Source organism: Colias croceus, chromosome 11 (genome assembly GCF_905220415.1).
Source record: "Colias croceus chromosome 11, ilColCroc2.1".
Classification (NCBI taxonomy): Eukaryota; Metazoa; Arthropoda; class Insecta; order Lepidoptera; family Pieridae; genus Colias; species Colias croceus.
The window spans coordinates 846,091-866,363 of record NC_059547.1 but is presented as its reverse complement, the minus strand read 5'-3'; the positions used below and the strand labels follow the sequence as shown (position 1 = coordinate 866,363).

The 20,273-nt window shown below is 34.0% G+C and overlaps 1 protein-coding gene across 2 annotated transcripts in view; it reads left to right on the top strand.

Annotated features, from left to right (window-relative positions):
- The first annotated feature begins 1,639 nt into the window (after window positions 1–1,639).
- Window positions 1,640–20,273, top strand: part of LOC123695441 (BAG domain-containing protein Samui) — a 30,124-nt gene continuing 11,490 nt past the window's right edge. The window contains exon 1 of one of the 2 annotated variants that reach the window (XM_045641287.1): window positions 1,640–1,839. In XM_045641287.1, coding sequence (XP_045497243.1) covers window positions 1,807–1,839 — 33 coding nt within the window. In that variant the 5' untranslated portion in view covers window positions 1,640–1,806. Of the gene's footprint in view, window positions 1,840–18,055; window positions 18,096–20,273 lie in introns of those variants that run through there. The other variant, XM_045641288.1, reaches the window with a different exon arrangement.

Here is a 20,273-nt window from a genome sequence, read left to right as displayed (position 1 = left end):
TGGCATTTTGGCATTTTGTTTACCACCGTAGTGATGTAACACATCCAGCGTATATTATCGATTTATGACATAAAATCTATTTCACATTAACGTTGATTTATTTATTTTGTTTCTTATATCAGATTTATATGTAGTTGCTGTTACAAATAAGATGTAAATTTTCTACAGCAGAAAAATAAAAAATACCACGTGGTTGTTTTATTTGACTTATGTGTTTAGTTTGTTGTTTATTATTTTCTCTTTTAGATTATTAATAAATTCATTTTGTTTAAGATTTCCAGAGCTAAATAAAAAATGGGTATAAAACATGAGACGAGTAGATTGGACGCCGTCGAAATTTGCTAGATTGTGTTCACTGCATTTCGAACTATAGAAGAATTGTGCAATCTTACGCTTACGTTTTTTTTGTTCCTGTACATAATAAATACATTTGAATAAAGAAGGTGAATTTTTATTTGGAATTTTTTTACACTTATGTTACTTGTGTAACTATGTGAAAATTGAACGGTTGATTAAATGACAGTTCTCATAGATGAGAAACTACTACATACTTGATATACATGCGTTTTCAAAGAAAAACCCGCATAGTTCCCATTCCTGTGGGATTTACGGGATCAAAAGTAATTTTTCCAAATTTCATTGTAATCGGTTCAGCAGTGAAAGAGAAAGTTATCCATTCTCGCATAATTTCGCATTAATTATATTCGTAGGATTAAACAAATAATGTATTGAACTGAAATTAATTATTAATTTTGTTTTTTTTTATTATTTATTATTTCACGAAACCGTAAATGCAAAATGCATCCACGATTTTATCGATTGAATCACATCCCATCACTATCACCTTCTATCTATATAAATACGTACCTATAGTAAAAATGGTGCCATGACTATGTTGAAACGTAGCTTGTAGTCTATAGCTATCTCATTCTTTCATACGACGTTTTCTTTAGATAGAGAGAAACAAATATATGTAAATTGTATACGCTCGATACAAGTACTCTATAGGTTTATTGCTCTGAGCTTCGTTGCGTATCGTCCTTGCCTTGGTCCTTGCAGAAGTTGCAGAAAAATGCGGACCATTTGAAGGCTGATCGTGCGGGGTGAGGTTGAGGGTGTTTTTTTGGCGGGAGGCGGAAAGTGTCCGTTCTGTAGCGTTTAGCTCAAGAAGCTTATATCTAATGTTTAGCTACTATAATATGTATTCTGTGCTGATATCTCACATCTTGACATTTAATTCTGATTTAAATGGAGACAAGGAATTTTGTTTTGTCGTGGTACATTTTATTGGCATAAAGAAAAAATAAATAGGTAGGTAAGAAAAAGTAAATTTGTATGTTGAACATTGTAAAAAAATGTTTCTAATTATGTAATAGTGAGACGGTAAAATACTAAGCAAAATAACTTGGTAATAACATTTGTTCAACAGTCGATGCCGAAAAATCTACATTTCTTTACATTATAAATACGTTTTAACTATCTTGTCTTGCATTTATTAACTTGCAAATAATATTAAGTAAAATTATTTTGTTTACTTAAATTTATTTATTCTGCGTACAATGGATTATTTGGTGTGTGATTGTTCTAGAATAGAAATTGTCTACCTTGTCAGTAGCTGTCAAATTTTATCCGCACTGCAATCTTTGCTGATGTTCAGTGTCATTTTTTAGTGCAGAATATCACCACATTACCGCGGGCGTAAAAAATACGACGGAAAACTTTACAAAATCGACTATAAGTGCAGTGGAATAAGTGATATTCAATTAGTGGGTCTTACAAGAGTGCTTCATTTGAGTTTCATTATTTATGTTTGAAATGCCCTTTAGAGGTTCTAGATTCGTAAGTATTTTATCACTTATTTCATAATCTTATGCTTTTTTTCCTTTCATATAATCACCGCACGTTCTAACCCTAATTGTTTACATGCATTATTATGTAATTAATTCATGTGATCATGTAGTTTTGTTTACTAATCTCGCATCGCTCTCATTTCATGTCATCCAGATGTAGGATGCATGATTTTCATTTTCGTTCGCTTAGTGCAGCATCTTTGGCCGATATCCAAGCATAGTATCCTTGACTGTGTGCTAATGTTGGGCAATTAATTGTTAAAACTAATGTGGGAAATATTTGACGTTATATTGCAAGAATCTGATATGGTTTTCAGGAGGGTTGATGCGTGCCTATAACAAGTGCTCCTGCGTGCGTTCTAACAGCCTGTTTGTGAGGTTAGTTTGAAAATTGACATATTTATTATTTGACTGTGAATACAAGATATATCAATACAATAATTCGGGCAAATTGACCATTATTTTACGGGTATTCTTTGTTTCCACTATGATTGTATTATGTAATTAATTCATGAGATGTCATTATAGTATTTGAGGTTTAAAGTGTAATAGTTTTAAGTCCATGAGTTATCTGTGATTCTATGATTTGCAACTCATGCCGCTGAATTATATCATGAATAATATAGATATTCATATAAGTATATTTTAGAAAGTGTGCATAAAACTCATGTATTTCTACTTGTAAATTTTATTATAAAGGCATAATTGCATTTAAGTGCTCAAAAGTGATACTCTTTTAACATTATTTTGTTTTAAACCAAATTATGTTAAAATTTAATTACACAACACTAAATTTAAAACAACTCTTAAATTATGAATTAACTATTCAATTGAAAATCAGCTCTAGCTATATGACCCTGATAAAATTAAATTTAAGAAGCAAATATGTACCACACTCAAATCAGAGACAATTTAAATTTTTTTTTATGATCTCGCCTCAGTATCTGAACTATGATAAATGTCGTAAATAATAAAACATACATTTGTATTGTTCCCTACGTAACTACATGCTATTAATCTTACGAGACAATTGTCATTATCTTGAATGTTCAACCTCTATAATAATCTAATTTTGCCGTGTTTTGTGTTTATCGTAGCGACCTTGTGTTATTTTTCTTAGAATCGTGTCATTACATGAGCTGTTATTATTCAAAAGGATTTTTCGTTTGCTCAATACATTCCTCTTTGAAGATTCATGTTTTAATTTATGTTATTTTAATTTTGTAACAATGTTTTTTGGGAGATAGAGCTTGAGAACTACTGATTTGATTTACATTATTACATTGGAAGTTGCAGTATAATATAGTTTTGGACAAATATATTTTGCAATTTTACAATTTTTTTTGTTTTTTCAAGAAGTAAAATATAAACGGTTGCTAATTACTAATTAATAATTATGTTGAACTATATATCCAAATTCAAATCATAAAGTCTTTTGATGTATAAATGCAAAAATAAACAAAATTTGTTAATTATGTGTTTTATATGTGTGTAATGTGTATGTATATGTCTATTTGTGGTACATACATTTCAGGAACTCTCAGGTTTAAAATTCGGTACATATAATAATTTTCGGGGTAAACACATTTTATGGGGAATATTTATGAAAGAAAATGTGAAAAGTTTACTAAAATCACATTGTATTTAAAAAAAACAGGGTCCTAGCAATTATAGTGGACTAATTACAACAACTTAGGTTAGTTTTCTATGTTCTTTTCCTAGGCTAAAGCCTCATACTATAATGCCGATATTCTATGTGAGACGGCTCATTTTTACTAACAGTTTATGTCTGATTATCCGAATTTTTTATTATCCGAATCGGCCCCTGTCTCAATTAATTCGGATAATCGGCGATCTACTTTAATATTAAATTAAATTAACAATGAAGACAGAAACTTTTGTACAGAAAAAACAATATTAAGATAAATGAAAGCTTTAAAAGCGACAATTGCGATAAAGTGATGTATTACGGCACCGCAATAATCATTTAAATGATTATACGAAGTGTAATCGTTCGGAAATATTGAGCGGAATCATTGGCGCCAGTTAATTAACGATAAGTGGCCGACGTATCAGCTGTAATGCTTTTAATGGCGCACGAAGTGTGCTTTCTGTGAAATGGAGCTTTTGTTGAACGGTTCCCGTTTTGGTTGTGAAAAGAGGGTTAGGTTTTCTCTTTGTAAAATAAAAATATAAATAAATATTTCAGGACAATTTTCACACACGGCACGACCTGATCCCATACTACCTAAGCTTTTGCTTGTGTTATGGAAACCAGATGGCTGAAAAACATAAATATATAATTTTAAATAAATACGTATATAGATAATTGTAATAATGGAGGTATGTCTTATTTATTGTATTACATATTATATTATTGGTGATAAATCACTACCTTTTTTTCCAAATTTCTCGAATAACCTTCGAACCGAAAGTATGTAGACTTTAATATCGTCTTACATTTGTAGGGCCTTGGACTCTGATCAGCAACTTACCCGTAAAGACAATCGAACCCATCACTACATAGTATAAAACAAAGTCGCTTTCTCTGTCCCTATGTATGCTTAAATCTTTAAAACTACGCAATGGATTTTGATGCGGTTTGTTTTTATAAATAGAGACGAGTAGTTCTCAAGGAAGGTTTTAGTATATAATTTATTATGTTTTAGGCAAAGCGGGCGAAGCTGCGTGCGGAAAGCTAGTAATGTACAAACGGAATATCGGATACGTGGCCATAGTTTCAAAATGAAACATATTACATTTCATTTCACGCTAGTTTTCTTTACCTTATAGGTGTTATAATGGTTAACAATAAATATCCGGTACGTAGGTACGTACGTACAGTGCTCGTCAAACAAGAGTTTCGTCATCATCAATTCCTCTCGCCGACTCATGTAGAAAATGTAATTACAAACAAACGCCATCGCATTTTGTACAGAGTATTGTATTTGTTTTTAGTTTTAAATGCTGTAGTTTCTTTCAAAAATGTTTGGTTTGAATGTTTTAGTTTGAAATCTGTTCTCCGAACTAATTGTTGTAATTCAATCGCTTATATATATGAAGTCTAGATGAATATAATGTTGAGCAGTATCGTAATACTAGTTTGTTCAGATTGAACCTAAGTGACTTTACGTTTGTCTGTGGAAATAGGAACTCGTATTTTCTTTATTTTGACGGATCCTGGGTCTTATTTTAGTTGAGACTTTAAAATACATAAATCTGATAGTACACATTCAATCAGATGAAAAAACTGCAAAATCATCATTTTTTATTTGTAATGACAAAAGCTCTGCAAATTGATCTACGTCGTTCTCGGGAACGTCAGTTCAAAAGATGAGAAATGCATCTGGAAAACAAACAACATCAGCTTTACATTTTGTAATTGTTCCTCGTCTAGCATTGTCTCGAGGATCCTATTAACATGTCCACGACGTATCATGGGCAGGTTACCATACAGCGCATTGCGTCTCAATTCACGTACCACACTGATTGGCAGGTGTCACAGAGCTGTCGCCACGTCTCGAGACCCACAATGGAAGAGGACTGCCCCATAAATCATTGAGTTCATACCATTGTGACATTTATAGACATGTGCAGTAAGGATGGTTATTCCGGGATGATTGGAAATGTTTATGGAAGAATTAATCATTGTGTTCGTGCAATTGTGAATTTTAAGTGAGTGCAATAAGGATGGTATTCCCAGATTAAATAAGTTGTGGTTAAACGACTACTGTATTTGGTTATTTTGGTATTGACTGGAGTATGTTAAAGTGCATAGGATGAAGGGTTTAAGGTATTATCATTATTCGTAGTCCTTAACTGATCGTACGCTTTTTAATATTATAGAATTTCTTATGTGACCATTTTTTAGAGAATTTAAGTTTTATCTATTACTATAGGTAAGTATTATGCACGCAACCTCGTACACACTCTTATACTCACACACACACACACACACACACACACACACACAAACACACTCAAATACACACTCACACACACACACACACACTCGCTTTTACTCACGTTGCGTTATAATGGCACTGTGTCTTATGGAGTGGAAAGCGTCGATCGCCTATAGCACAGGTCTAGTACCTTGTTTAGTCGATTGTCGTGTCTCATTTATGTAAACTTTTATAATGTGGGTCCAAATAAATATTTTTTCATTTTTCATTTTTCAATCCATGTAAACTATGACAGTAGCACCTGAGTTGAATAGATCATTCATCCGATTAATCTGTTCAAAATTACTTATTCAGAAACGAAAGTCTCACCGCAGACATACAAAATGACTCAAGCATTTGAAACTTTAGTATCGATCTAGAATAAATAGCTAGCTACATACCCTGTATTATTATCTATACTAATATTATAAAGCTGAAGAGTTTGTTTGTTCGTTTGTTTGAACGCACTAATCTCGGGAACTACTGGTCCGATTTGAAAAATTCTTTCGGTGTTAGATAGCCCATTTATAGAGGAAGGTTATAGGCTATATTTCATCACGCTACGGGCAACAGGAGTGGAGCCACGGGGGTGAAACCGCGCGGAGCAGCTAGTAATACATATAGTAATCGTCAAACACGAAGCTTGTGTATTCATAACATCCACATCGGCCATGTTTACTATGCTTTCCAAGAATTGTTAAAAGCAGGGCATTGTTCATTGAACGAAATTGATTTAAATCTGCGATTGCCGAAACGTGACTATGTGTGTGTGTTTGTGAGTGTAACGAAATAATTCACGAGGAAATTAAAATTAATGACTATTTCGAAATTTTTCCTTAAAATTTTCACAATAAAAAAGCCAACGGAGGCAGGAAAAGTTTATATTGTTTTTATTGTATGGTTGTCGGGGAATGTTTTTTTTAACAGGTTGGTTGTTTGGAAAGTTTGAAAAGACTTTTATTGGTTGCGAAATGAAACACCAAAAGATTTAGTCTCTCTAAAAATATAATATTAAATTAATTCAACAAATCTGGTCCTTAACCGCATTCGCAAAGTATGAAATTATGTCCTAAGATGGCGCCATGTTTTTTTACTGTGACATTATTATAATTGAATAAACTAAATCCAGCGATAAATCATTTCTTACCGTATCAAATTATGATAAAATATAGTTCAGATATTAGTAGGTAGTTAAAAAATACATAAGCATAGGTTACCTACAACAAAAACGTAAAACATCAGTTCAAAAAGTCTCCTTTTCGTTTCGTTGTCGACTCCAAATTTTCACATTTCCCTTTATTTACAGTGTTTAAATATTACCATAAGAAACTCATACTCATAAGAACACCCGAGTTTTCTCCATATTTTTGAAGTTAAACTTCTATAGGCGTGTTGAGAGTTAAATTTCAAGGTCGCGTCATGGCAATACCGTTACGTCATGGAATAAGGCGGATTTCGGTATCTTTGAATCTTGCCAAAGAAGTTTCACTTCTGACAAGTTTGCTCGGCACACACGCTCTTTTTTAACCACACGCTAACCTGAAATAAAATAACCATCGAAACAAACAATCGAGATCAATATTGTAATACCGCATTACGTTCCAAGGTATTCTGCTAGCTAAATACATACAGTATTTAGTAGGTAATCTGTCTGTGACTATATAATATGATTGTTATGTTATACAGTAAATAATAACCAGTCGCCAGACCGTGAAGCATGTCTGAGGATATTGTGATGCAGCGAATAGCAATTGTCATTTGAATGCCCGTTGATTGATCGAATGGTCTAGACTCTTAGATGTATACCAAAGGAAATGAGGCAGGTCATTAATTTTGTATGGCTGACGCTCATGAGCTTAGAGTTAAATGAAAATTAGTTGTGGGTTATCCTAATTGGTTTTCTTAAATGTGACTAGGTATTTATATGCATACGTGCAGCTAAAACTTTGTACAAGATGCCTTGTAATTTTTTTTACGAAAATTCTGTGGACGAAGGATGAATCCAAATATTGGAGTCTTGGAGCAATCGCTTTTTGTGACTCAATGAGTCCTTTTGTCGAGCGTTTAGAGCTGGCCTTATCTTGTTAATGTGTCGTGTGTAAATTACCTAAACAATTTTAGCATTTCAAAAAACTCAGCGTCAACTCAGTATATGGTAGGGACCTATAGTTTATAGAGTAATGAAGTTTTAAATCAATAATAATATGTGTATGTAGACGCTGAACCATATAAACGAAAATGATTAAAAATATTACATGAGCAGTCTATGAAAATCCGCTAATATCCTACACGTAACGATCGATATTCGATATATTAATACACAGTGAGACATCTCATTTATTTGTTGCTCCCTTCAGGTATGGCGATGAGAGATATATCGTTGTATTCGCGTTACAATGCAGATTTGTCGAATGTATGTGTTGTGTATCATCCCAATACGTGCACTGTGCAGTGCAGTGCGGTGGAACACGGGTGAGAGTCGTCAGAGTGAGGTTAGATTTCAACACCGATGTTACAGGGATGTCTCATAGCATGAGGTATTGTTGTGACAATGATTGTAAACTGTTAAGTTGGCTTTTGACCGATTTTTGTCAATATTCTATTTACCAAAGCCAAAGTTGCAAACTTCTTTTAAACCCCCTTAGACCTAAACGATAAGCATAACTGGCTTAACATGTGCCAGATGAACTACCTACCTAAGTACATAGGTTATAATAGTACTATGTACTAATAAGATACCTAGTTCAGGGTGTGTATAAGAATTCATTGTCACCAGTTCACAAGGTGAAGGTCTGACCGGTATAACAAGGCTTGGCGGAATTAATTACCGTGTTGGATCGATTTCATACACGACTTAATAGTTTTATTAGACGTTATTATGTCATAGAAATTATTTTGTAATGTTCTGTTTAGAGGTATATAAACTATTGTTAAATATAATACTTTGAGATGTTTTGGTGGACGATTAAAATGAGAATAAATATGTCTCTCAAGATGCGATTCTAAAATATGTAAATTTAGGAAGGAAACAATGTAAGTGCATTTAAATTTTAAACTATGCTTTCGATCAAAAACAAGTACAGAGTTAATAGATCTGAAAAGTGTAATTTATGTAAATGTCGAAAAAAAAAACTCAATTTTTAATTGAATATTTTTAAACCAAGCCATGATTTGAAACGTATAAAAATACGTACAGTACCTATAACAAAGCTGTTGTTATAAATGATATCTATCACGTCTTATATCCAAGCGATCTTACCAAAATAGCTACAAGTAATTATGTGAATGAAATTATATTTTTATGTACTAGCAGCATCCGCCTTGGTAGCCATGTTATTATCTATTTATATTATACTAGCTGTGCCGCGCGGTTTTACCCGCGTGGCTCCGCTCTTGTAGCTCCGCAACCGCGGCATCGCCCGCACAGTCAAAGAAAAACCCGCATAGTTACCGTTCCCGTGGGATTTCCGGGATAAAATAATTCGCATTTATAATATAAGTATGGATTAATTAATTGAAGAATAATGTATTTTCGAATGAGGATACCCTCCACTATTGTTTATTAATGTTGTAATCATAAAATCAAGCATAATTAGAATGGAAAATTACTTTCAATCTCCAATCTCTTAAGGCGACTACACCACCGAAACTAGCGCCCCCCCAACATTTTATTTTTTTACTCCTAAGCCAGATCAAATTTAAAAAATCTAGCTCGGTACTTTGCTAGTATATTACTTGTAGTATTTTTGGTATAACTTTTCATTATTTTGCATTCGGTAAATTAGGAGAACTTTTGATTACCGCCAAAAGTGGCCACTTTTGGCGGTAATCAAAAGTTCTCTAGAATAATGAACAGTTAGAATAGTGAAAAGTAATACCAAAAATACTACAAGTAATATACTAGCAAAGTACCGAGCTAGATTTTTTAAATTTGATCTGGTTAAGGAGTAAAAAAATAAAATGTTCGGTGGCGCTAGTTTCGGTGGTGTAGGCCTCTTAACATTAAGTTTTCTTTCAAGCAAAAACTATTGAACTTTACTTTTCCCCTGTTTGTAATAAACTCATAACGATCATCATAATATTTATGTTACATTTTATCCTGTTATCATAAGTTATATTAAAGTACATACCTACATAATATTATATACGAAGCAGGCGCGTCCATTCTTATTTTTTATTTAATCAAGCGTGCATCCTCTATGCATTTGCATTAGTAATTTCATCTTGGAACTTATACATGCACTTAGCCGAAGGCGAAACAGAAATCGGATTTCGAGGCGTTACATAGTTGTTTTCTTTTTATATACATACCAATTTGGTACATACATATTTTGAGTTCGTGTCTTCCTTTAACGAACTTAAAATAACATTGCCAAGAGAAAAACGCATTGCAAATAATTAAGATTTTTTTCACGTATAAACTACAATTAAATAAAATATAGGTAATATAATGCATGAATGTGGAATAAACAATAAAATCAATGCATTACATTTAAAAGCTATAAATTTCAGCACACTCAAATAACTCAATGTGAAATGGAAAAATGTAAAAAATGTAGGTATTTTAATGATACAAAATGTGCTTTCCTATGTTTTAAGTCGTTATTTGGAATTTCTATCTGCAGACAACTAAGTATATTTTATTTACCTATACATATAATAATATGTATGTGCAAGAATTTGTAGTTATTTTTAAGTAGGTATTTCAGTAATCAGTATTAATAATGCAATAATCTCGGAATGCAATCGACAAAGCATAATATAGTTCAACACGTGTTTCTCGCTTTTATGGTAATATCAAGAGGACCAGATGACAGACAGACATACCTTATATACTATGTTTACAAAGTATTATGTTCCTACGTTTTTATTAAAAACTAGCGGTCCGCCCCGGCTTCGCCTGTGGTACATATTATAATTATATAAAAAAAGAAATGTATAAATATAATAAAAAAAGAATTAAAGAAATCGGTTCAGCTGTTCTAAAGTTATGCGCTTACCAACACATTTTGGGATTCATTTTTATATTATAGACTAGCTTCCGCCCGCGACTCCGTCCGCGCGGATGTCGGTCTTCGCGTGGATGGTTTATTTCTCCATTTTGAGTAACTCTAACAATGACATCTTCTAAATATCTATTGGACCCAAATACGGCTAGGTCTATAATAATACGCCACGTGTGTTCGCGGTTCTACAGAACAACGTCTATGGATAAAACTGAAAAATTAAGATTAATTTTTTTCTAAGTATTTTTCCAGGATAAAAAGTATTCTATTTTACGCCCAGGATAATAAGGTATAATTATACCAAGTTTCATCGAAATCGAACCTTTAGTTTTCACGTGATGCCTTCACATACAGACAGACAGACAGACAAAAATTTTTTTAATCACATATTTGGGTTAGGTATCGATCCAGTAACACCCCATGCTATTTATTTTTTCAATATTTTCAATGTACAGAATTGACCCTTCTACAGATTTATTATATGTAAAGATGGTATCGATCCAGTAACACCCCATGCTATTTATTTTTTCAATATTTTCAATGTACAGAATTGACCCTTCTACAGATTTATTATATGTATAGATTCTAAAATTCCGCGTTATAAACACTGCACTTGTCTATGCAAAAGTTTGACATTTCAAAAGTTCAACTTGACGAGTTTCATACCGGATCTATGTAGAAACCGCTACGTCGCGTTGAAAGTAAATGCTCATTATTTGAATAGATATTAAATTATATTATTTGACTAGCTGTGCTCCGCGGTTTCACCCGCGTGGCTCCGCTCCTGTTGGTCTTAGCGTGATGATATATTATAAACTTCCTTGATAAATGGGCTATCTAATACCGAAAGAATTTTTCAAACTGGAACAGTAGTTTCCGAGATTAGCGCGTTCAAACAAACAAACAAACTTTTCAGCTTTATAATATTAGTATAGATAACACCTTTATTGTACACTAGATTTCCGCCCGTGTCATCGCCTACGTTTTCAAAGAAAAACCCGCGTAGTTCCCGTTCCTAAAAGATTTCCGGTAAGGCTATGTCTTATTCTGGTTCTTCAGCTACCTGCATACCAATTTTTACGTGAAAGAACAGCTAACATCCGTCCATCCATCAGCATACACTTTCGTATTTATAATATTAGTAGGATAGTTTAGTTTATTCTGTCTGTGGTTATTCGTGATAGAGCGACACAGTTTCAGTTCAATAAAATATTATGACCGCAATAAAACGCTCTCATTTCTTTCACGATTGTACGTAATTGAATTAGTCACATATACTTTGTTGTATATAAATAAATCTATAATCTATACATAATATTGTAAAGCTGAAGAGTTTGTTTGTTTGCACGCGCTAATCTCAAGAACTACTGGTCCGATTTGAAAAATTATTTCGGTGTTAGATAGTCCATATTTTAACGAGGAAGGCTATAGGCTATATAATTATCATCTCGCTAAGACCAACAGGAGCGGGGCACTGCGGGTAAAAGCGCGGAGCACAGCTGAGCAGTACCTAATAAATATTATATGAAAAGATGTGATTAAACTCTGCGCTGCAGCTGTAGGAAATTTGTAAACTTACTTAAAAATATAAAGTCGAAGTCGAAGTGTCCGGTATGAATGCCCTAATTTGCAACGTTTGGAAATAACCCAAATACCAATTTGCTGAACATCCGACAATAAGAAATGAATGTATATTATGTACAAAGACCCTTTCATATTTAAAAGCTAATTTCCCTTTGAAAATGTTAATTCATCCACATATAAATGTTTGGCTTGCTATTCTACTGTCCTACTGTATTATAAATGCGAAAGTTTGTGAGGATGTATGTGTGTTTGTTACTCTTTCACGCAAATACTACTGAACCCATTACAATGAAATTAAGCACACATACAGAGGGTAACTTGAATTAACACATAGGATAGGTTTTATCCCAGAAAACCCACGGGAACGGGAACTATGCGGCTTTTTCTTTGAAAACGCGGGCGAAGCCGCGGGCGGAAATCTAGTATAGATATATTCCTCTAATTATCATTATTAAATTAAATATCATTCAATATAACTATCTTTTATCAGACACCGACATTATTTATTTAGATATTAAAATGGCCTAAGGGTCGAAACAAACATTTTCAATCACCCGGTTTCCACTGCTCGTATCGTGATAAAAATTAAAAAGTATATTCGATATAATATCTGCATTACATTACGACAAATCTGAAAATAGCGATATAATATGTATCGTCACATACGTCGTCGTAAAATACATGCAAGAAGAGAATTGCATTTGAATGTGCAACAACGGGGTCATCCTAACCTACAGGATGAATGTATGTAGGATTGTGACTCTTTCACGGGAAAACCACTGAGCAGTTTTTAATATTATTTGGCAGAGATGTAACTGTAGATACCAGACAAACATGTATGGAGTTTCTTGTAGGTTCCTTCTATACATACTGCTTTCAGAATCGGTGGTAAATGCTAAAAATATGCTATGATGATTCAAAAGTGCGTCTAGAAGAAGTCTAATTGAATAAATAAAATATGTTTGTGTTTCAAAACGTAATTTATTGAAATAAAGCCATATAGCCCGTCGGTTCTTCCGCGGATGAAATCGCACGGTATGATAATAACTATGTGTCTGAACGTTCTGCAGTCTAATGAATTTCCTATTATTCTGCAAATATGCACATTATTCCATAATTACAGCATTACGTGCGCGATCGTTTGTCAATTCGATGTACAGATCAGATCTCAGTGTTTCAAGGTCATACGTACAGTACAGTATATCACGTTAGGGCTGCCAGTAGCCGTTTGTTAAAATCAAATGTATGTTTTTGTAATTTTGTTGAGGATAGGTCTAAGTATTCTGCAAAAGGGCGATAGATTTGAAGTTTCTTTTATGTTGTTTTTCCATAGAGTTCTTCGGACTAAAAATACATATTCTATTTAAATATAAAGGCTTGCTATTATAGTCAATTTTTCAAAATATAGCATGGGACATAATTTATAAATTAACCAAAAAAAAATTAATGTAACTATATCACTTTTTTGCTTCTTTTTTTGTTTGAGTGGCAACCCTATATGTAATGCGATCATCCTATACGTAACCTCGTAGAACGTAGTTAGTAATAACAGTTGGAACAATTACATACAAGGATGGTGGTACCGAAACCGGTTTTGAACTAACTTGGAAATGCTATTTGATGTAACATGCCTTTGAGTTTGATTGATTACTGCATCGCGAGTGAAAAAGGGCCGTTGATCGTATAATATTCTATATTCATCATCTGCGCCATATTTCTAATGAGATTACAGGTAACTATAAAATTAATTTTGTCATTTGCTTTATTATAGATCGAAATCAGATGAGTTTTGGCTTTCTATTGACATATCTATTAAATATTAATTATTATCTATGAGGCAATCTAGCTAGCCCTATTTAATTACGCCGTTGCACTCCTGCGACGTTGGCGTGGGCCACTCATTCAGGTGTTCGTGGGCGCCAATGATTCAGCTCAAGGACCGCGGCTTTTACTTCTCGCGCGGCTATAAAACACTTGTGACAACCCTAACTGTAATAGGGGAGCCCACAATGGTAAATATTAACATATTCAAACAAATCGTCAGATTGTTTGAATGTCTATTGCAGACATCAAAAAACTTTCTACTGATATCGAAAGTACTTAACCTAATGAGTAAAATGGCCATAATAAATTTTTAAAAATAAAACGAGAAATATCTAAATAAGTAAGGTCCCAATTTCACTAATCTGTCAATTTGAGCGAACTTTAGAGAAAGGAGAGTTCCCTGAACGAAAATAAATAACAGTGCGGTGATTTACAAAACTTGCGTTGGGCAACCCTGCATATATTAGGCGTTTAATAAACGTCATTTGGTGGTGAGAAATCACCGTATATAAACAAACATGCTTGATTCACTGCAGTTTAAGAAAGGATGAACGTATTTTGCGTAAATATAAAATTGGGTCAAGGTAAAACAAAACAGGAAAAATAATTATTTTGAAGTCTTTGAAAATATTTACTAAAGAAACGATAAACAGATATAGTCATTAGTTTTATAAGATATTCCATTTGACATTATAGCTTTAAGACTTATCTATCTGTTAATCCATACTATAATATTATAAATGCGAAAGTAACTCTGTCTGTCTGTCTGTTACTCAATCACGCCTAAACTACTGAATCAATTTTCATGAAATTTTGTATGGAGATATTTTGATACCCGAGAAAGGACATAGGCTACTTTTTATCCCGGGAAAATGACGTCATCCCGGAAATCCCACGGGAACGGGAACTTAGCGGGTTTTCCTTGACTGCGCGGGCGAAGCCGCGGGCGGATACCTAGTAAACAATAATTTAGACAGAACGTAAGTTCTATTATTTTATTTACACAGGGCAACCGTGATATTATACATCTTATATTTTATGGCCGGTTGCACCCCTTACTGATGATGGTTATTTGACACTTTTTGATGTAAATTTTGACATGATGCATACAGACGAACTAAACAAAACGTATGAGGTAAAACTTGCTCTTGGTATCCATTCATAAAATAATATAATTTGTTGTTGACAACCCTACTGGTGCTGCATTTAAGGGGCAGGTGGCGGCAGTCAGTGATTGGCGTGGGCGCAGTTGAGATTTAATAAAATCTTCCAAGGACCCTGCATTGTAATGCATATTATTGTAATTATTTCTCAATCATTTGATGGCATCTTTGATTGGATTCCAATTTGTTATGAATTATGAATGTCCGTTTAGCAAGCCGTTTAAGAGCTAGCGCGCAAGAGCAACTTTTGTCTTCGGAACTATAATATGTCTCTCCCATCAACTCTATGGGCAGTAAGAAAGTGCGCGCACGTAGCGACGTAACTTCCCATAGAGTTGATGGGAGAGACAAAATAGTTGCGGAGACAAAAGTTGCTCTTGCGCGCTAGCTCTAAGTATTTGTTAGTACTTGACTACTAGAGGCTAGTTTAGTATGCTGTAGCCTGTACCTAATCAATTACTTTTTGATGATGACTTGATATTCACAATGTTTAGTGATAACCTATGGAGTGGTTTTTATGAATGTTAGTTATGATGCCGGCGTGATTGTTTTTCTCATTTCTTGGTGTTCGTACAGTCACATTATGTTTTATTATAAACATGCATAGTGCTTCCTTCAGGGAAAATATATTCCCCATAATAATAATGGTAGAACGAAAGCACCAAACGTACGTGTAAACTCAGATTGTCTATTTACATGCAACACTCTCATAAATCTAGCCGAGCCTTCATAAATGTCTCCACATTTGCTATTTTCGCGTAAAAATGATTGATTTATATGTGTCCAAAAGTGCCAGTATATTATCCGTGGAAATGTTAATATTAGAGATGCAACGAATAGTTGTTTGGCCGGATACCGGATACCGGATGTTCGGCCTGACCACCAGCCGAATGTTCGGTATCCGGCCGCCGAATATTCGGCCGACGGCATTTTGAGTTTCGTAGGTGCGTGTCGCGCACCGGCACGCCGCCTGTGCAGTGCAGGTTTTGACTTGTTTCGTAGTGAACGTTCGCGCGGTCACAGTTCTTGGTAGAGACACTTTTATCGTGTCAGTGAAAAAAAATTTCGTTAAAAATAATAATAAGCTTCAATTACAACTGTCTTTATTTCGATTCTATTTATAAAATCTACCAATTTTACTATCCGGTATCCGGCCTGATAGTACAATACCATCCGGTATCCGGCCGGATAGTAAAAAAGGGCCGGATAAGCCGGATACCGGATAGGAACCGAATATTCGGTGCATCTCTAGTTAATATTGTGTCCTTGACATTTTCAAGCGATTTGAAATGGTGAGACAAAGGATGTAAATTACTATAGGTATTATACTTATAGATATAGATAGTTCACGCTTCAGTAGATGGTACCTATTCTCAACGTATTAAGGTTTATTTTTCCTTGTATGTTGTATAAATATGTCTATTTCTTTATTAATTTGTAATTAAAGAATACATTCTTTGGCTTGGTTAATGAGGGGAAAAAGCAGATAATAAACATTGTTAATGAACTGTTTTTAGATTGTAGATGGGACATCAATGGAACCGTTTCTTGAAACTCCGTTTTTATTATAGGTGTATAATCATTCTGGTACGTGCGTCACTTCTTTATTTTTATTTCTTAGTACTCATCAATAAGCCCTTTATCAACAAAAATGCAATTGCAAAATCATATCAACATTTCACATATTACATTCAATTTGAAAACTTAAAACGGTAAATAGTTTAAAAACTCGTCACTACATAGTATAAAACAAAGTCGCTTTTTCTGTCCCTATGTCCCTTTTGTATGCTTAATTTTTTAAAACTACGCAACGGGTTTTGATGCGGTTTTTTAATAGACAGAGTGATCCAAAAGAAAGGTTTTAGTATATAATTTATTAGGTTTTAGACAAAGCCGCGGGCGTTAAACTAGTTTTTAATAGTTGCAAAAGTCAACCCACTTGATGCAAAGTGTTTGTTCTTAAACAAATTGCGAGTGTTTCACGTTTTGTAATATAAAAATCATTTTACTAATTTATTTTTAAATGCACATTATCTGTACGGTTCCATTTATTTTTCAGACAGCTCATTTAGCACAGTTTACAATTAACATTGCGTCGCGGTTTTTGTAACAATTTAAATTCAAGTTCGGTTTTTAATTGTTTCATTTTGTTAACTTCCTATTTGTGCAAGGTCTCTTCTTGTTTCTAGTTTATTGTTGATGTTACATTTCTTCGATGTGGATTTGTATTTCTTTCTTTACCAGGTTTTTGGTTCAATTATTTCTCTATATACCCGCAATTTTTGCTATTCTTGACCACTAGACTATACATTTCAGGAATCATGACTATCAATTCAGGAATCTGATCGTTGGTGTACCTATGTTACAACTTATCCATCGCCTGTTACTTTTTCTATTTGTTATTACCTGTGGTAATTAATTATTATCCGATCAGCATATGAATTATCATGCCTGTTCTTCTCGTCTCAGTTCTTCTAAACTATACAGATCCAATTGCTGCGATAAGTGTGCGTGAATTTGCATTATATTTGGCATATCGTACATAAGCCACACAGTGACGACGGCGATCTTGATCTTCGTCACCGCTGACGCGGATTATTCCAAAAGATCTATTCCTGGCCGCGGCGCCCTCCCGCCGCGCGCTCTGACCAGAGTCCGCGCTGCTCTGGAGGGAGAGTGGTCGATTTGCACCAAATATAATGACAGTTTGAGATGAAGCGAAACGTGAGTATCCCTTTTGTTTTGTTCTGTTGGCAGCGGTACCAACATTGCACATCGATAGACAATTGCCGATGCGAGGTTCTTTTTGTCGTGGTGATTCTGTTTGACAGTCGTTGTGGGTTTGGCAATATGCGCACTTGGTTTAGGAATGTTGGCTGAAATTGTATTTTATTATGTAGGGAATTTGTTTGACGCTCGGGAAATATAGTCATGATTATCATTAAATTTATAATTTAATTTATGGTTATTTTCTCATATTTTACAAAATTAACGTTATCATACAGTATCTCTACAGTGTAGATAAAGTGTCCTACACGGTCCGGTCTATTCTGTTTCGGTTACTGTTTTAATTAAGAAAGGATGAAGATAATATTTTCTGAATAATTTTACATAATAGTTTTCAAGCACTTTAAAACACAGGGTGTTACAACATCGCATATACATTGTGTAACAACTGTAACAGAAAGTCGGTATGTGGGTCTCCAGTCGGGTCCTCCTACGTGCTCGGCCCAGTTTGAGTGTTTATAGCCGACGATCAGTGAAGTATTTAGATTTTCGAGGACGGCGTAGATTTGCGAATGTTTTGGTTGCGTCGATGATATTTTGTTTGCTAATTGCAAGGAATATTTTAAAATGAATGCAGGGAGTTTGTGAACTAATCTTATAGTCGACTATATTTAAAAAAAATGAAAGAAGGAAACATTTATTCAAATGTTTACTTTAATAAGAAACTTATTAGGTTATTTAGATAATTCTTAGTACAAGCGATTCCGCATCGTTGATAGATTCTCCGACATTTAATAAATGCCCTGTTTTAATATGAGTGCAAAATATTATAAAAACTGGTGCACATAATAATAACAAGCGGCGCTTACGTTTGTGCAAGCATGCATGCATTCTATTTCTTACAAAACACACGTGTCCAGCACAATTATGCGTTAAACCTGATTAATTACAACATGCACATTGTTTCGACTGCTGACTGCACAAAAAAGACGTGGACCGCTACCCAACTATTTTGATCTTCATCATCATGCGCGAGAAATGTCCCAAATATAATTTGCAATAAAAATGTACACTGTTCTTTGACATTGAAAATTATGAACTTATCGTATGGTTATTTATTTCTATGCGTAATTTCGAATTATATGCTGTGTTTGCTATGGCGAAACATATCATCATATACTATCAATATCAAACCATGTTTGACGCAAGTCAAGAATACATAAAATCATCCAGACCCTATTCTGGGTCACCAATATTTATTCTCTATAAAATTAACTTCAGTTATCGAACAATGACATCATCTGAAACCAGAAGCAGGAATGAAGCATCCACTGAGAATAAAACAATTAAGTTCATAGGATTATTTCGGGAACGATCGAAAGGTAGCGCGGGTCAACGGCCTCACAGCGCTGGTGGCTGCCAAAATATGATCGTATATGTGCACCTGTAGGGTTATCATAGCCCTTTGTTGAAGTGAACGTATCGTCTGCTGCTTACAGAGAATATGAAAATGTGACAAATTTGCTGTCTATTTTGCAAGATTTGAGAAGAATGAATACTGTGTCTTCAAGAGAGTGGAATTATTCTACGGTCCTGCTATCGATTGGAAAAAATGGGGAATTTTCATTCAATTCGCTTATTTGAAAATTCGTGTGTTTAATAATTTGCGCCAATTAAAGAAGAACTTTTGGATCAGCTAGTAATATTCAATACTTGAAATTGGCTGATTGAAACTTGAATGTTTGATTAATTCGAAGGTAATTGAAAAGTATTTCAGAATATTGAAGTATTCCAGAAAAAATGGAAACTTTTTGGAAACAAAATGATTGGGTTCAGCTTGAAATTAATGAGTTTACCTTTGCTTTTCTACACTTCTGAATTAAGTATTCAGTTCAATTTATTCTGGGATTAAATTGTAAACTGATAAATAAATTTCATCGACACCATTGCTCACAATGTTGAATGCATCCATTTTCACTATAATCTGTTATTTACGGAGAGGCTTAATCCTTTTGAAGATGGACGGGGACCTTCAGAGGTCATTATCGGCAATATATACATCAAGCCTTTTACAATGTTGATAATATATGCGACAAAAAACACTATTCCGTTACAACTTACAGCATGCCTCGTATGTAAGTTATTCCACTTCCTGAACGAAAATGTTGAAAACAC